This window comes from Anser brachyrhynchus, assembly GCF_964034855.1.
Source record: "Anser brachyrhynchus genome assembly, chromosome: 11".
Taxonomy (NCBI): Eukaryota; Metazoa; Chordata; class Aves; order Anseriformes; family Anatidae; genus Anser; species Anser brachyrhynchus.
Window position 1 is genome coordinate 9,755,034 of NC_137706.1, and position 17,632 is coordinate 9,772,665.

Here is a 17,632-nt window from a genome sequence, read left to right on the forward strand (position 1 = left end):
CATGCATGCCTGCTCTGGTGGCAGCTGGGCATGGCACCATACCGGCTTCCACAGTGGTTATCTTTAATTAGCAGCTGTGTTAATGGGGGGACAGCCTTGGTTGTGAGCTGTGGCTGAGCTCTTCCCTGTCTCTCCTTCCCCACTGATTATCTGATAATGGGAGGGATGCCCACAAGATGTCCCTTTTCAGTTGTATCAGGGAAATGTTGGGAGGCCACGCACTAACCCAGCTCTGCTCCCCCTTTGGGGTGCCAGGAGTAATCCTGTACCCCAGGGCTCTGTCCCTGTCCCCTTGCTCTCACTTTCTCCCTGTGTGCTTTTCATTTTAACCCCTAGCAGTGAATTTTTAACCGCTAGCACTGAATTCTCTGCCTTGGAAATACAGCAAATGTCACCACGAGCCCGTGCTTGTGCTGGGGCTGATGGGGTGATGCTTGCCCCGTGGCTCGGGGCTTTGGGGTGGGGAAATGCAGCTGGCCAGCCTGGAGCTGCAGCTGGGCAGGGACATGACAACAACCCTGAGGGGCTGCTTCTGGCCAAAGGAGCCAGGCTCTGCGCTGCCACCGGATAATAACCCACGCTTCGTAACGCCCAGGGCTGGGCACCAAAACAGGGGGGAGAAAGCGGGGTGTGCGGGGTGCGGGTCACCAGAGGGGGGTGCGGTGTTGACCTGCGGGGCCCTGAGGCTTTACTGGAGTAAATGTGTATTTCTGGGAGCCCGCTGAGCGCCGCCTAGGCCCTGAGGGCCGGCCTGGGCCTCATGGCGGCGCCGCGGGACTACATTTCCCAGCGTGCCCCGCGCCTCCGCGTTCTGCCGCCGTTGCTAGGCGCTGGGGCCGGGCGGTGAGCGGGGCCGGGCCGCAGGTAGGCCGCAGCCAGGCCGCGGGGCCCCGCCGCCCTCAGCCCCGGGCCCCCCGTCTGTGTCCCGCAGGCCGCCGGCTTCCTCCCGGCCGTTTTCGGCCTCGGCAGCCTTTAGAAGCGGTTCTCAGAGCTAAGGAGCCGGTAACGTCGCTAAGGGGCCGCCTGCTTTCTGCGCCCTTCTCGCTTAACTCTCTCCCCAGGGCCGTGATCGGTGAGAGGAGGGAGCGGTCCCCTGACGCCAACAGCCCTCACGTCTTACTTCCTAGAGTTCAGCTTGGGGGTGCTTCGGTGAATTAATTGTTACTTAGTAAATGTTTTCATCTCTGGGCAGTTTGTGATAGCTTTAATTTTCATTAGGTAAGCACGTGAAGTGTTGCTGTGGTATCAGACCACCCTAGCCACTACGTACGCTGAGCATCCTTTTCTGTAATTTCTTGTGGTAAGCACTGCCTGGAAGCTCAAGCTGAAATAGTGCTCCTGTCCTAGCTGTTTATTGTTTATTTGCCTTTTTTTTTTTTTTTTTTCCAGCCACACAGAAACCCCAGGGGCCCAAGCACAACGTATGAATTCCCAGTGGAGCGTGGAAAAAGGATGTGCAGCTCCCTGTGTGCCTCAGCTGAGGGGCTGAGGCAATTAGCGAGGATCTTTGGGCTTGTGCGTCTCGGTGGCTCAGGCTCATGCGTAGCTGTCACACGAGCGTGATCTGAATCGCCCCGTGAAGGATCCTAAATTAAACTTGGATCTGAGTGAGCTCTGGGAATGACCAAGAGGTAAATTCTCTCCAGGGAACCCAGCTGTCTCACTCCAACGTCCAAGCTGGTGCGTAAAATAAAGCTGGTGTTAAGATTTTTTCCTTCTTCCCTTGTACCCAAAATGCTTCCAAGTAACTTCCTCTGAATAATGAGAAGGTTAGTTTGGCTGAATCCCGGTGTGATGCCTTCACTAAAGTACAGTTTTCAGATCTTTTAAATAAGAGAGTTTGCTCTTTGTTAGTTTCAAGACTTATTAAATAGAGATATTCACGTGGATTCTGTAGAGGAATGCTGTTCTTTAACAGAATACTTGTGAGTGATTTATTATTAATGATTTATCAGCGTGGCAGTGGCTCAGAGATGGCAGAAGACCACCCTGAATCATCTCTGCTTGCCACACATGCCTTCAAAAACAACCTCTAGGCCTGTCGGTAGCCTTGGCTGGCAGCAGTGGATGAGTGAGTGGTTCTGGCTTTCACATTCCTGCGGTATTTGCACACGGTGGCTGGTTTGGTTTACATTTTATTCAGTTTGGGTCTTTTTTTGCCCCATCTACAAAGAGTAATTCCTAGTGCTACTGTAAATATGTATTAATGCGATGGGCAGTACAGTGCTAATGCTTTCCTGAGGCCCCCCAGAATTTTTACTTACTAAAATGTCGCACTGCGTTTATTCTTCTCCACAGAGCGTGAAGGGAGCACGACTCAGCTGGGCTGCATGTCTTGCCTGTAGTCAGTGCGAAAGGTATAGTTATCCTAAATTCTGTACCGTGTCCACCACGCGAGGGCATATTTCTGTTCTGGGGGCTGTTGGCTTTACCAACAGTGATCGGTCCTGTGTAGTTTGTAGCATTTTGTTTACTGTTATCCCAGAGAACCTGTACGTAAGGAAAATGGGAGGAGTCCGGCTACTCCTGTGCTTAAAGGTGTGCCAGTACTTAAAAGCTTTGTGGATCAGGGTCTGAATGTTCAGCATCAGACCGAGTTGCTTGGGGTCTTGCATAGTCCACGCTTAGACCCGTGTCTTTGGGAGTACGTTGTTGTTAGAACCCTGCTGCGCTTGTCTCAGTGCTAAAATTCCTTTATTTTTCTGTGCTCCTAGAGTTTGACAGGACCATGGAGTCCTTCTCACATCTAGAACCAAAGGCAACTGCAGAAACGAGTTCGTCTGTGCCAGAGAAAAAATTCCGTGTCCTGGTGGGTGTGACTGGAAGTGTGGCTGCCCTGAAGCTGCCTCTCCTCATCTCTGAATTGCTAAAAATCCCTGGGGTGAGTAAATCTTACCAGTAAAGCTGGTGTTACCCTGTTGTTTTGGTTTCCAGGAGAGACTGGATGGCTTCTGCTGAAGTGAAGAGTTCCTTCTGGCATTGAGCCCTTTAGATTAAAACCTGGGACAAGTTCTTCCTGCTTTTAAAAATCAATATTTCTCTTCCTATCGTTTCTTACTTCTCTACACTTACGCTTTAGCTTGAAATTAGGTTTAAAGGGCAGTGACTGTTCCTGGATACTTCCCCAGGCAGACCTGGCTGCAGACACAGGTGGATGCTTTTTGGAAGTTAACATTTTTAATTAGGACCTTGCAATTTTCGGTAGCTGAGATGTGGGCTTTACAAAGACGGACACTGCCGTCTGACCAGCAAAGGGCAACTAGATCTTGTAAGAACAGAAGATACAAGCCAGTATGTGTCCGTACATTTTTATTTATTTTTTAACTCGAGTTTGTTGTCAGGAGTAACAAAGGTGTCCAGCAGAGGCCACTAGTGACTAGAGTCAGGGAAGGAAGCGTGGTAACTTTTGCTTCAGAATGAAGTTAGAGGAAACTGTAGAAGCCTTGAGCTTTTAAGAAGCGAGGTGTCTGTTTTGGAGCAGCGAAATGAAAGAGGAGCAGGAGCAAGAGCGTGCACTTAAATATCTACGTCTCTTGGTTAGAGAACCTGCTGAAAGTCCTTCTGAAATGATTTTGACCTGAAATAATTGCCAAGGCCAAAGGTCCTAGCTTGGAGTAGGAGGGTGAAGCCAAAGGGTGCCGAGGAAGGGGGGACCAGCCCAGAGCCAGCTCCAGCCGTTGTTCTCTTCTTAGCACGGGATGCAGGGCACGCATCCTCTGCTCCTCTTGCCTTGGATCCACTTTGCTGTGGTCTCTTTTCCCTTGCTCCTGGTGCTTGGGACACCCTTTGCAGGTGGCGGGAAGAATGCAAATGGTCTGCTGTAGGAATCGAGATCAAGTGCGTTCCTTCTCTGTGAGCTTTGGATGCGTAATTAACAGCCGCAGATGGCCGGTCCTAAATTCCGCGCTCTGTGACATCTGTTGCAGGCATTGTGGCCGCTAGTTTTAGGCTGTGCTGCACAAAAAATAAAAGATGAGTGTCCAGCCTGTCCAGGAGCTTCTCATATCAGATTTGTTAGCTAAATTTATTTGTTTACTCATTTCTGATGTGATTTTGCTGCCTGATCTATAGCCTGGTGGGTGAAGTCAGCGTAATGTCTCCATCAAGTTTAAGGCCTGCTGCATTAACTGACAGAACAGAACCTGGAGAAGCCGTCGGTGGGAGCAGGGCAGAGGCAGAGGAAGGCTTTGATACCAGAAGGGATGCAGCCAGAAGTTTGAAACGGGAGTAGTTTAAAATTGACGTTTCTGCTAAAATGATTCTGAGCCAATAACTTGGCGGCACCACTTTGCACCCATTAAACTTTAACGTGTCCTTGAGGGTGGTAATTGACACGGCTACATGTTACTGTCTTTTAAGCTCTCTGAAGATCTAGGAAATCTATAGGGCATCAGCTTACGCTTTGCAGCTTTTTACCCTTGCCTCTTTTTTTTATTTTTATTTTTTGTGAGGAGACAGCACGTAGCGTGTTGTCAGGACGCCTGGGGAACTCATGGCTGTGCTAGACTCACACGCATTGTCTCAGCCTGATCCCTAGTAATTTGGGTGGAAAACAACGCCAAAAAATCACATCGATGGGCTATCAGTTAGTTAATAAGAAAGGAAAAAGCAAACTTCTTTCTGGGTGACAGCTATTGTTACTGAAGCTTCTGGATGTCATCCGGCCTTGGAGGTTTGAAGCACGTTGTGCAATTTCACTGCGCTGTGGAGCTTGTGAGTGGGGCCAGAGAGATTTAGAGCTTAAGCAGAGGGATATCCACAGTCAAACAGAGGGTGTGCCAGGTAAATAGAAGGAGAAACTATGTAGGCTAAAACGATCTTGAGAGCACTGATCTCTTTCCAACATAGCTGGAGGGACTTGAAACACTTGCAGAGAACAAGGGATCCAGGAGCCCACCCCAGCAGAAAACCTCAATCAGAGAGGATAATTAAACTGCTGGAGCAGCTTTCCTGGGGGAGTGGTGGAGTTACCGCCAGGCAGAGTCCTCGAACAGCCCCCTGCTGTGCTCTGCCTTGTAGTGGGTTGGACGCAGTTCTTGATAGCCAGCCATTCCCTGGTCCTGGGCTTCAGCTTTGAAGAAGTAGGTTGTTTTTTTTAAGACCAGAGATGGTTATGAAACTGTCTTTAAAAAAAATTAAGAAAAGGTGGATTTTTTTTGCGTCCCTTAGCCTTTTGACCAGGTGTTTCTCGTCTAGATTAGAACATTTTGGATACTGGCACAACTGAAGCAGCAAGGTACAAAACATGTCATGAGGTAGATGCAGTTGCATCACCTCAAAATCCTTATATTGTTATGGCTCTCTGTAAATAAGAATAGCACTAACAAACATTGCTGGTGAGAACTTTTAGCATAGATGCAGCCTACTGGTATCATTTCAGAGAGCAGACAAACCCCTTTAAACTCCTTAAAATCACCAAATAAATAATATCTTGCAGCCTGCGAGGTTAACACCTCCTTGAAGGCCAAGGGATGGCAGAAAGCAGCGTTAGCACCTTTGGTGGCATCGCTGCTTGGCTCCAAACAGCTTTCTGCAAGGTGAGGCTAATACAGATGCAATGTGGTTGATTGCTGTGAACGTGATCTTCACACTCGAAAGCACCAGAAGTACAGCTGTGGTTCCAAGCTGGGCCGCCTGAAAAGGAGCAGGCACCTCACAGGAGCTGGGAGCTGCTGGTGTAACAGAACCACCGCGTGGCTTGTGCCGTGAGCTGGCTCAGGGTGCAGACCACGGTCAGAAGGGGGTGATAACGAGGAAAAGAACTATTTCCTTACGGTTATCGGTGGTGTGAGGTGCGCCCTGAATGTCAGCAGTGGTTTCGGAGCGCTCCCTTCACGTGTTGAGCAGTCTGTTGGCTGGTTTAAGGTCCGTCCTCTGCAGGAATTGCAGGTGGGAGAGCTGCATGTGCCACGCAGGTGATAGGCATGTGTGGAGCAGGTCTGACGCTGGCTCTGCTTCGTGGCTGATCCTGGTGCGTGCAGAACGCCTCTGTGTGATCAGCAGCCGCTTTTGGCACCTGTCAGAGGCACAGCTTTGGTCGTGGGACGTGCAGAAACTGGGGCAAATTCCACTTTTTCCACCTGCTAAGATTCCTGCAGGAGGAAATAAAAGGATCTCCTGTCATGGGCACCTTGGCACCTCCTAACTCTGTGTGTCAGACGTCCAAGGGACATGCTGGGACTTCCCCAGTGCATGCCATATACCTGAGGGCTCAGCTGGCTTCCCGTAAGGCAGGCAGGTTTGGCTGAGAGTTGGGAGAGAGCCCTCAGGCACTGTACCCAGTCTCCTTTTCCGTACGCGAGCCACACGAGCCCTGTGCTGTGAATGTACCTGCGCAGAGGTTTTACTGTTTCCAGCATCTTTCCTTGATGGGCGCAGCAGCTGGAAGGCACTGCCCCAGCTTGCTGCCCTTGGCTGGAACAAGATGGGTTAACATGGTTGTAAAAATAGCGCCTGGTAGTCTGTAGCTACCTCCCCACCTTTGGTGGTACCTCCCTTGTCAAGAGAGATGGGCACAGGTGAAAGAAACGGAGGCAGAGAGAGGAATTAAAGGGAAAAATATAACGGAGACCAAGAAATCATGCTTGTTCTTCCAAAGCAAAGGCTCTGCCTGGCAGACGGGACTTTATCACTTTCGTAACAGGCACGGTAGGCACAGGTCAGCCAACATCCTGCTGTTTCAAAAACGCCCCGGGAAACAAGAGGAGCTCTGAGGCGCTGCTTCTTGTGGAGCCTTGTTCGGCAGGGATGGGCTTGCTCTGCCCTGGTGGTGCCGGGTCCCAGCTGCCAGCTTCTCCGCCAGCAGGACTCGTGACGGCTCGGCACCGTGCTTCCTCTTGGCTCCGAGTGTGGGAAGAGCGATCCGGCAGGGCCGTGCGGGCATGCCACCTCTTTCTGCGGTGGCTGAGGGAATCCACTGAGGCAGGATGCTCTGCTGCTCCCTTCGGCGGGCGTTTCCTGATTAAAGGGCACCTTCCGTGGCGCTGCGCTTTGCTGCTCCGAACCGTCCCTTTGAAGTTCTGCGCGGAGCTGCCTCTCGTTTCTGCGCTTGCTGCTGTCCCGGCTGTGAACTGGCCATGTGAACGAGTTTGGCAGGCAGTGACTAATCACCTGCCTGTTGCTGGGTGGCAGTGAAATGAGTCTTCAGCCCCTGTGAGCACCTCCAGCAGCCTGACCTTTCAGCTCGGGGTAGGTGCGGTTAGCGCACGTGCACGCAGTAGGGGAACGACCTCTGCGGATCCACAAATCTTTCAAAATCTGTGCTGCTCGAGCCCTCCTCCTCTGCCCAGCTGTACAGGATTGGCCTCAGGGCATAACTGTTGGTCTGTCTTTTTGCTTTTTGCTTAGCTGGAAGTGAAGGTGGTCACTACCGAGAGAGCAAAGCACTTCTACAGCCCCCAGGAGATTCCTGTCCCCCTCTATAGCGATGAAGACGAATGGCAGGTGAGTAGTTCTACCTCTGGAGAGGGCAAGGGCTCCCCGTCTGTCCCCACTAGCCCCGTGTTTTGTGATTCAGGTCGTTTCATCATGCACTTGGGCCTTTTGCTTCCTGCTGTGACCAACGGGTCCTGCTTCAGCAGAAGGCAGGACTCGCAGAGGTTTCACTCCGTTGTTCAAGTGCTGAACAGCAAATCCTCCACGTTTCTTCATCAGAGACCACATTCCTTAGATTCTTGGCCGAGGCTCACCTCTTTGTTGGAGTGCTCTGGGGCAGGGCTTTCAGAGGGGTGGGCGAGGCAGCCCCGGCTGTACCAGAGGCCTTTGTACCGCCCTAGCAGGCTTGCAGCAGGCGCTGTGGGTAGAAGTGGTCTCTCACCACCCTGGGCTCAGCAGCTCTCTGCAGCGCTGAGAGGAGCATCAGGAAATGTCAAGAAAGCCACTGCAAAGTGGTGGTGAGGGTGTCAGCTGCTTGCCATGACTCATGCTTGTCAGGAAGGCAACAGCTTAATTCTCCTTATCGCTGCCTATTCTAAATCTGCCGGCACCGCTGACAATCACAAAGCTACCCAGGCTGCTTCAGAACTCAGCTCGGTGTCCTGCTGGGTAACCTCAGCCTCCTCTGCCTGCGTGCTGCAGCTTCTCGCTCTGCGTCCTCCAAACCTGCCCGTGCCTCGGGAGAGAACCAAAGGTGGCGTGCGCTACGTCTGAGCCGGCTGCAGGGCCGCCTCTCCTGGGGAGTTTCGTGCCGGCAGGGCCTGCTGCAGTGCCCTGCTCTTGCCCCTGTGGTGGGTGGCTGGCCGTAAGAGATGTTCTCCTGGTGGCAGCGGTGTGTGTAGCTCAAAAGGCTCCCACGTTGATGTGTGTACGTGGAAGAGATCAGTCCATCGTTCTTTGAATTTTAGCAACGTGCTATCAACTTGACCTTTTTCACCAGTTTTTCCCCTCAAACCAGTTACGGATGAGCACGCCCCCCAGGATCCACTAATAACAGTGTCCGGTGGCATCTTTTTGGCTTCTCTCCATAGAATTATCTTCTCTTGAATATGGATTTGTTGATGTGCTTTGACAGATTCTGGGATGGAGAGATGTATAAACGTCGACATTTGTTTTTCTATACATTTTCTCTCAGCTTTGCAGTACTGATGTGAGCGCGAGCTGATCTCCCCTTTAACAGTTCTCTTGCAAATGCACTCGCACGCGAACATTGCTTTCATGTGGAGAGGGGCAATGGCCAGGAAGCTCTCTGGCTGGTCTAGAAGATCAGCAGAGGTCTCTTGGGGGCCAGGATGCTACAGCTCCAGGCAGAGCTGTTCAGGAGGAACCCTCTGTGTGGCCGTAGAGGTGCAGGTCAGGCTCCGTGGGCCGCTGGCACACTGGAAGGCAGACCTGGAGCCTTTGTAACGTGCCCTGCTGACACCAGGGTAGCAAATAAGCCTGCTCAGCATGTTTGGGAGATGTTCTATTCTGAAAATAAAACTACAACCTTCAGCACTTGTAGAAAAAATAAAAGCGAGTGGAAGAGCTGGGAAAGGTGTCAGGGAGCACCAGCTTTCCGGATGCTGCCTTTTTGTTGTGGTTTCCCGTGACTCAGAGAAGGAATAGTTCGTGGCCCTGACACACCTCTTGCTGCTGTGGGGCTGCGTGTTCTCTGGGGTTAAGCACCTGGTGCTGCTTGCTGCTTCTCTTGACGTTGTCCCAGTTGCATGTGCTCCTAAGCAGAGCAGGGACCCCCCTGAGCCTTACCGAGAATACAAGTGCCTGCTTGGAGCCCCGAGGATGGAAGTGCCTGGCTGGCCAAACCTAATCCCTCCATGGGGCTGCCCACAGGACTGCTCCCTGCTCAGTTGTGTGGCTTTACTTGGCTCTGAGCATGCTTCCTTACTGAGAAGGGGGTCAGTTAGGGGTCTGAACCTCTTTAAAAGCCAGTGGACGGCTTCAGAGTGCCTAGAACATGGTAAAGAGGTGTGAGGCTTCTACATCGCGCGGGCTCCCCAGGAGAGATTTCCCCCGGTTGGGTCCTGTCTGGGTTTGGTTGGCTGACAGGATGCAGCGGGCTTCTCAGATGCACTACACGTTAAGGGAGCTTTTATGCTGGGCATCTGTGAAGCTGAGGGACGGTGTGGCTGGAGAAAGGTTTTTGCTGGGAGCTGGCCAGGTTGTTGGATGCATAAATTGTTGTCTGTGTGGGGAAACTACCCGTTAGCTGTGCTTCCTAAACGCTGCTGCCCTGCAGCCTTCGCTGGAGGAGGTGGGAAGTCAGAAACGGGAGCGCTGTGGCTGCAGTCCCCAGTCCCCCCACGCCGTCAGATGTTGCTGGATGTGAGAATAACGAAGCTGAGGCTGCAGTCACTGCCCTGGGCTCGGTGCAGTGCCCGCTGTTCGCTGCAAGGGTTTCGTAACCTGCATCTTGTCTCCTCCCCAGCTGTGGAAGGGCCGCTCGGACCCAGTCCTGCACATCGAGCTCAGGCGGTGGGCCGACCTCATGCTGGTGGCCCCTCTTGATGCAAACACCCTGGCGAAGCTCGCCACCGGGATCTGTGACAACCTGCTGGTGAGTAACCGCAGCTCTGCCTGAGAGCAGCCCCTCAGTTCCCTCCCCTCCCAGCGCTGGTCTGTCTGACCTTTCTTTCATGGAAACTCTTGTGCTTCGGCAGCATCAAGACTTGCATGTTCTGCTGCCAGTTCATATGCTTGTCTCTTCTGCCAGCGTGGTTCCCCTGATCCCTTTCAAACACCAATTCTTTCCTTCCCTGACCTGTATTCCTTTCCATTCCTGGCCTATCTCGGTGTCTTCCATTATTTCCCAGTCCCTCTTTTGTGCCTATCCTGCTTTTTCTAGTGGATGACCCTTCTCTCCTTCTACCTTCACCCTCTCTCTATCATGTTCTCTCTCTCTCTGTCGTGTTTTTTCTCTCTCTCTGTCTCTCTGACTTTTGAGTTCCTCTCTGCATTTTTTAGATGTAAGCTGGAAAGACACCTGTGAGATCAGATAAAACTGTTTACTTCCTGCTACCTCACCTCCTCCCTCACCTAACTGCATAGCACAGAAATTCAAACATGTGCACACTTACTTACCTTCCAGTTTCAGCTATGTATTTTTTTTTCTTTTTGCTTGTTCAGGCTTGTTTTTCTGGTACTAAAGGTGCTCCGGCTCAAAGACTGATCAGAAACTGTATTAAAAGAGCGTGCTTCTCAGTTCAGCGATCAGGAACTTTTGTGTAACTTCAGTGCTTTGTGTTGAGCCATCATCAGGAAAGGTCATATGTATAAAGCACCTGGAAGATGTGCCAGGAAGCTGCAAAAGTGCAAATGCTGCATCACCCCTCGGTAACGTAGGGAGGATAGATTTCGGAAGGGAGGGCAGCGCATCAGCTCTGGCTGGGGAGCCCTGCGCGACCAGCTTAGCTGTCTAGGTAAGAAAGAGTGCCTACAAATGAGCACAGTACACCCAGAGCTACAGCCCTCGTATGTCTGAGCAGCTCTCTGGAGATCTGGGGAAACCAGAAAGAGCTGAGAGAGGGACAAGCAACGTCTTGTCCTGCTGAGTTCCCTTTGTACCATAGTCAACAGAGGAAGAGCTCAGGAAAGGTGTTAGGGACACGGCTTCACAAACCCCTGCCGGTCCTGGATGGTTTTGTGGAGGGAAGAGGTGGCTCCGGTAAAGAAAAGCAAGTGCTAGAGGCGTTGGTTAGCAAGTTTGAACAGATTCTAGCAGACTTCCCCTGTGCCGCGAAGGGTTCAGATCACAGGGCATAAAAAAGGATGGGCAGCCTGCTCCGAGGTACTGTGAACTGCGCAGAGCCCCTGCACCAGAGACCCATGTGAGCTGCCTGGGAGGCTCCCCCTGCATCCCTGAGCTGTCAGGGCTAGGGAAACTGAAGGGCATTGCGCTGTTTAAAAGCAACCACCATTTATCTTTCTGAGGAGATGAGGTGATAGTAGCTTATCTGGAAGCTGTATGTTATTGCGGCCTCAGATGTGAGCCTCTGCAGCACGCAGGAGCTGCTGGGTGGTTTGTAATCTACCAGCATCTTCTGCAGCAGCGCAGATAGGTTCGTGTAATCCTCCATGTGAATGCTGGAAGCAGCAGCGCTTCCCTTGTCAGCTGCTGGGGATCCAGTTGGCGCGTTGTTTGAGAAGATTGACTTGCCAACTTTTTCTGTTTAGCTCTACAGCTGGCTTATCTGTAAGTGTTGCCTGGGGATTTCTCTGTAGCTGATACGATCTGTGGCCACCCCTCAGCTTCTCTTGGTCTCCCACAAGGGCTGGCTGCATGCATCGCGTTCCAGCGTGGTTTGCTCCAGCAACTGGGATGTCTTGCTTGGCTTTGATCCGGCGTAGGATGGAATCTCTTCTCTTTGTAGCCTCCCTCGTCCTCCTCGCCTGTCAGAGAGGAGCTTTGCTGGAACGTAACACAAATTAGTAGCAGCCCTGTGGACCTGCTCACGGGTTAGTCCAGCTGCGCTGACAGATGGATGCTTTTGGCCCTCTCATGATAGCCGGGCTGGGAAAGCGCTTCTGTGCAGCAAAGAGGTGAGACAGAATGAGGAAAGAAAACACATCCCAGAGCCCAACCTCTTGGCTTCTTTTGCAGACTTGTGTCATCCGTGCCTGGGACCTGCGCAAACCTCTGCTCTTCTGCCCAGCCATGAACACAGCCATGTGGGAACATCCCATCACAGCTCAGCAGGTGGAGCAGCTGAAGGGCTTTGGCTACACGGAGATCCCCTGTGTGGTGAAGAAACTCGTGTGTGGAGACGAAGGTCAGTCCCGTTGCATGTCATCTGACTGTTTTGCTGCCCAGGTGCCCCTAATATCCTGACGGGAGGTGCCCTGTTCTTTCGCCCTGTGACCTGCAAGATGTTGGACTGCAGAGAGCAGGTGCTCGTTGCCGAGGTTTGTATGAACAAGACGAAACGTTGCCCTGTGCTAGCTGGCACCTATTATTCTTCATTAATCTTTTAGCAGTCTCGTGAGACCATCCAAACCAGACTTTCAGACGAGCTGTTAGTTAGATATTTAAAAGAAAGGCCCATCCTCGGCGGAGAGAGCAGATCAAGCAGAAGGAAGGCTTTGTGGTGAGCACTATCAGCCTGGGATTTGGGTGTCCCAGCCTTGCCCTCTGCTGAGACTGAGACATGATGAAAACAGCCCACGGTTCCTCGTCTCTGCCAGGGGGATAATATCTTATCCCTCAGAGCAGGCACTGAGGATAAGCGCTTTGCAGATGTGGCTGAGGGTGTAGCTGGACGTGCATTTAACATGTGTTGTTGTTTGTTGCCTGGGTTACTTTTCAGCTAGATCAGCTTTCCAATCTTGTTTTGGTTTGGGGTTTTGACATTAGGCTTGTGTGAAGTGAAAGAAGGGGGTAGGAAACGTTGTCACACTCAGTTTCGAGTCTTCACTTACGCTGCTTTACAAACTGGTTTAAATGAAGATGTTCTGACTTCTGGGAGGTTTTGAGAAGCTTTTTTTTACAAGCAATTTGGATGAATGGATTCTCTTCTTTAATTGGGATTTCTTTTGGAAAAATTGTAAAATGTCACCCAATTCCAGCTGTAATAGCAAATGTGCCTGCGCAATAATGCACTCATCCTCTCATTTAACAACCCCAGTGATATCAAGATCCTCACCACTCTGCTGGATACCTCAAAAGGCAGTCTGTAGTGAAGACAGGATATTAAAATCTTCTTAATGGTTAAATTCTAGGGCTGGCTTTCTTAGTGTCTGAGTCGTTAGGTGCAGTGCTTCTAGAGAATGCTTTCTTGAGCTGAAGACTAAGAAATATTTACAGTTAGGTAAGCGTAGTCAAGTAACTCAGGCATCAGCTAAACTGTCTTGGACAATTATGTTTCCGCTGGGGTTTTAGACCTGATTACATCAAATTTCTTGCGTACTTGTAAGAATGTTAGGGGAAAACGCCCAGAAGAGGTCATTCCACGCAGACGTTTTGGCAGAAGTGGAAAGGCCATCTGGCATAGCCTCTTGGTCCCTCGGAGCTTTTCCTTCATCTCTGTTAGTACTTGTGTGGGACCTCTGGTCCCGTGGCACTCGGATGTTTGCTCCCCAATGGGTAGTGTGCTTTTTGTGCGCGTCCGCACACCTGAAGCAGAAAGAGGTGTCCCCCTTTCACAGGGGGGATGTGAGATGCAGAAGGGCCGTGTGAGTGGACTTGCGTGGATTAGAGCTGGATGGCAAACACGGTTTCCACCTTCTGCTGCTCTGCCCTGTTCCTGTCCTGGGGCTGCCACCCCTGCGGCAGGGATGTGCGAGCCACATGAGAAGCGGCACGTGAACTGCTGTGGTTTGTAGCTCAGAGTGGCAAAGCAGAGCAGCGTTGATCAGGAGTTACCTCACTACACCAGCAGGTGTTTGGGAGCTGCTTCATGTTCCGTGCAAACCTTGCTGCTGTGAGAACAAACTCCTGAAGGAGCTCGTGGGAGAGGGGTGGTAAGGTCAGTTGGGGCAGTAGTAGCCACATCTGACTCTGCTCTGCTCGTGCTCGTGAGTCAATTTGCAACAAGATTTTCCTGTTGGCACATGCCAGGGTTTTCCTGGCAATGTGTGAGAAAATTATGGCGAAGCAGCAATGCGCTCCAGGTCTCTGAAGACCCAAAGTCGTCTCCACCGCTGAGTTTTTTCTTCCCCTTCTCTGTTTTCAGGCCTTTTACCCCACGGCCTCTTCTTCCAAACTAATTTCTGTCTTGTGGGTTTTATCCACAAGGGGGTTTGCCCAGCTTTCACCCAAACAGCAGGCAGCAGAGCTCACATCTGGTGCAGAAGAAAAGAGATTCAGTTTGCACCAGTTTTGTCTGTTGATGTTGTGGTTTAACTTGCTGGTGGGAGGTTCGCCTTCCTCACTCGCGTGACTGGTCTCACCTGAAGTGGGCCAGATCCTGGCTGCCACCAAGTTTCTGTATGACAACCTCTACCTGATACATGTTTCTCAGTGAGTGAGTGGCTTTGGATGTAAGGCCCAGCTAAAAACGAGTTAAAATAACAAATGAAATCGACAATTAAAATGCTGCCTTGATTGGATAGCTAAATGTAACCTACCGGCTGTTGGCCGTGATGATATCCGTGTGCCACAATATAAGGAGACTTTGAGGAGTGCTTTGCAGCCTGTGGGCCTGCAGCAATTTACTGTTGCAAAACACTTCCAATCTGCTAATATCTTCATCATCCTTGGCCGGGTTTCTAGAGCTTGGCACACTGGAAGAATTTTACCTGTAGGCATGATCTGTGCTGTAAGACAGGCTGTTTAGCAAGATTTTTCTCAGCTAAACCTCAAGATCCAGCTGTGAATTGCCAAAGACCTGGAGGAAGTGGGTCAGGGAGGACAAAGGCGGGCCTTGAAGGGCGTAGCTCTGCCAAGCCGTGAGGCGGCAGTCAGGGAATGTCTTTTGTTTAGCAGGGCTTGTCAGACGCAGCTCCTCTTGAGATTAAGAGGCCTGAAGCACCCAAATCTGCCTGCATCTTGTCTGTAGGGTGCTTCAAGCCTCCTGGGATTTATAGGTCTGGAAAAGGTGGAGTGGAGATTGGGTCTTAGTGAGTGTTTCTTAGGGAAACTCAGTTTTCTTGTCCTTCCAAAAGTATTGCTCTTCATCCCCAGTCTTCGCAGTTTTATCTGGTTATGCCTTCTGTCCCAGACATGGCCCCAGGGGCTCATCCCTACTGGAAAACTGAGGGTGAAGTTAGATTCAGGCTGTGATCTGCGCACAGAGAGCACTTCTCTCTGCCGTTCTGAACGGCCTCTCTCCTTCCCCTCCATCTTTCCTCACGTTGTTACTGTCCTTCGGAGCCTGCTGTTGGGCACTGCTCATCTGCACACTCACTAACCCAGCTGTGTAAACGGACCAGAAAAAAAAGAGGGAAACAAAACCTCCCCAACTAATTTCTAGTGGCAAATAAGGCTCATGTTATAAATAATTAGAGCAATTAGCCAGCAGAACAAAGGACCAATAGAAACTCCCATCTTTTGAATCTTCTAATGGAGACACATGCTGGTGGGGAGGTATCCTGTGTTTGCCTCAAGCAAATGACAGGAGTGAACGGACTGAGTTCTGCGAGTGCGTGAGGTTGGACGAGATGATTTAGTGATCTCTGGCATTAAAACTTTCATTCTAAGCTTAAAAAAAGTCTTTCAGAAGGAAGCAACAGCGCAGTGTAGATTAGATGTTCATCTGGCAGCTAACCAGCCCAAAAGGAAAAGCTTTTACATTTTGTTCTGTTCAGCACTCGCTCTTCTCCAAGAATTACTCCCAAGAATCAAGCTAGTGCAAATCCAGGGCAGCTCTCTCTAATGTGGGGCGAACTGTGGAGTCACTGGAATGGTATGAAGTCAAGTTTTGTGTTTTTTTTTAAATAGTCACAGATCATTTCAAAACAATACTGAGCACACGCAGTATTTGCACTGGAGGAGGGAGGGGAGGCAGGGTGTTTTGTTACCCACGTGCTTTTTTTGGTCTCTTTTGCACACTTATTCCTGGGGTAGCGTGAACTGAGAGACCAGCTCCCTGCGCAAGGGTTAGGCGCCGTTGTCCTTGGAGATGATTCAGAACATGAGGTACTTATTAAGGTCATATGAATTGCCTTTTGAGGTTTCCTGCCTCCCTCCATTGACTGTCTGAGGAGCTCGTGCTCCTGCTTAGACTTGTGAGTGAGGAGCCAGGCGAAGTCAGCCTGACTGCTCCTCCCCGATGGCATTCCACCGGGCCACAAAACCCCTGCCCAGCCTGCAGGCCCGAGCCGATCCTCCGGCCTCCACAGCTGCTTTCTGTGGGGTGAGTCACGAGGCAACACACGGGGCTACTTAGCAAGCTTTGCCCCGGCCTCGCAGTGCTCTGCCACTGCCTCTGCGTTGCCGCAGGGCTGCCGAGTGCGGAGGGGAGCAGAGGTGGGGCGGGGGAAGCGTGTCCTCGTGCTCTTTCCGTGGGCTTCACCGTGCGCTTTTGGCCCTGCCCTGCAGGTCGAGGTGCCATGGCAGAGGTGTGGACCATCGCGGAGAGCGTGCGGAGGATCGTTGAAGAGCGGGACCTGCCGGCGCAGAGCTGACTGCTTGCCATGTGAATTGCCTTCCTGGGGACCCGAAGATAAACCGAACAGGAAACCCAGTTGAGACGGCGCGCGTCCCTACAGCAGGCTCCCCAACCGAAGGGGTGCAGCAGTTGGCTCCCAGCTGGTGCCAAACTGACATGTGGTACCTCGCTGCAGACTTTCAGAAACCAACGCCGAGCCCACGCTGCTTTAGTGTGGGAAAACTCTGTGGTATCTCGCAGCAAGGGAGTAACGTTCCCCCAGGCCCCGCGGCCCCGTGTTTCGCGTGTGATCCTTTCTGAGGAGGCTCAGAAGGAGCTGCCCGTGTGTCACGGGTCCAGCGGTGCCCCTGGGGCAGCTGGAGAGGAGGAGAGCGATGTGGCAGTCCTGGTGGTGGGAGGAAGCTGGGTGTGGGGACGTGCCCGCTCTCCAGAGCGTGGTCTGTGGCTGTGCTGCCTTCACCTTTCCAGCAGGAGTCACTGTCCAAAAAGCATTCCCCCTGCGGGAGCTTAATAACAGGGAGCTTTTAACTCTGCCCCTGAGGAATTGCCTCCTGTAGCTGCTTTGGGGGTGTCTGTGCCTAACGTGGTTGCCTGTGTGTGCTGTTTTTATCAGAGATGGAAAAAAAATGATTAAGAGAAGCTATCTAGTCGTCAAATTAGCCTTTGCCCTTTTGTATCTGCTGACCAGCTCAGGATGCAGAAATCAGGCGGTGAGCCAGCCTGGCACCTGCCCGCCTGGGTGCTCCAGGCAGGAAGTGGCCCCTGCGGGAAGTCGGGGGGGTGTTTCCCAAGGGAGTAGAGTCACGCCTTACCTCTGTTCCCCAGCTTGAACATTAACGGGCTGGCGTGGAGAAATTGGGAAATCCTGTGACCCCGTGGACCCGAGCAGCCAGGGCTCCCCCAGTGCGGCCTTTCCTCGGAAACGTGGTCCTGCCCCTGGGGGGAACGGGGCCGGCGCACACGTCGCCGCAGCTCGGTACTGCTGAGCCAGAGTTTATTTTTAACTAGGCCCAGCCCAATTTAAGGCCTTCGGTACAGAATGTGCATCCTGCCTGTGGGGGCAACCTTCAAACTGCTGCGCACGAGGGAAGAGGTTATCGGGGTCTGTTTGCGCTCCTTATCTATTCCGCACAAATAAAAACCGCTGAACTTTC

The 17,632-nt window shown here is 51.7% G+C and overlaps 1 protein-coding gene across 5 annotated transcripts; it reads left to right on the forward strand.

Moving 5' to 3' along the window:
- The first annotated feature begins 645 nt into the window (after positions 1 to 645).
- Positions 646 to 17,632, forward strand: PPCDC (phosphopantothenoylcysteine decarboxylase). Of its 5 annotated transcripts, none has more exons than XM_080607810.1 (9): positions 713 to 1,072; positions 1,219 to 1,300; positions 1,390 to 1,680; positions 2,299 to 2,357; positions 2,715 to 2,881; positions 7,348 to 7,443; positions 9,863 to 9,991; positions 12,035 to 12,203; positions 16,409 to 17,632. In XM_080607810.1, exons 5-9 carry the CDS (start codon positions 2,729 to 2,731, stop codon positions 16,492 to 16,494), a joined length of 633 nt encoding a protein of 210 aa, XP_080463936.1. In that variant the 5' UTR covers positions 713 to 1,072; positions 1,219 to 1,300; positions 1,390 to 1,680; positions 2,299 to 2,357; positions 2,715 to 2,728; the 3' UTR covers positions 16,495 to 17,632. The 5 variants fall into 5 exon arrangements, with proteins under 5 accessions (XP_080463939.1, XP_080463938.1, XP_080463936.1 ...); XM_080607811.1 differs by having other exon boundaries at positions 713 to 1,002; XM_080607812.1 differs by lacking the exon at positions 1,219 to 1,300 and having other exon boundaries at positions 708 to 1,149; positions 1,390 to 1,631.

What these genes read in the sequence shown, in the direction of transcription:
- PPCDC (XM_080607812.1), top strand. Translation starts at nt 2,729, where the DNA reads ATGGAGTCCTTCTCACATCTAGAACCAAAGGCAACTGCAGAAACGAGT. An exon ending in AATTGCTAAAAATCCCTGGG is followed by an intron (nt 2,882 to 7,347) that starts GTGAGTAAATCT and finishes CTTTTTGCTTAG; the next exon opens with CTGGAAGTGAAGGTGGTCAC. An exon ending in ACTCGTGTGTGGAGACGAAG is followed by an intron (nt 12,204 to 16,408) that starts GTCAGTCCCGTT and finishes CCTGCCCTGCAG; the next exon opens with GTCGAGGTGCCATGGCAGAG.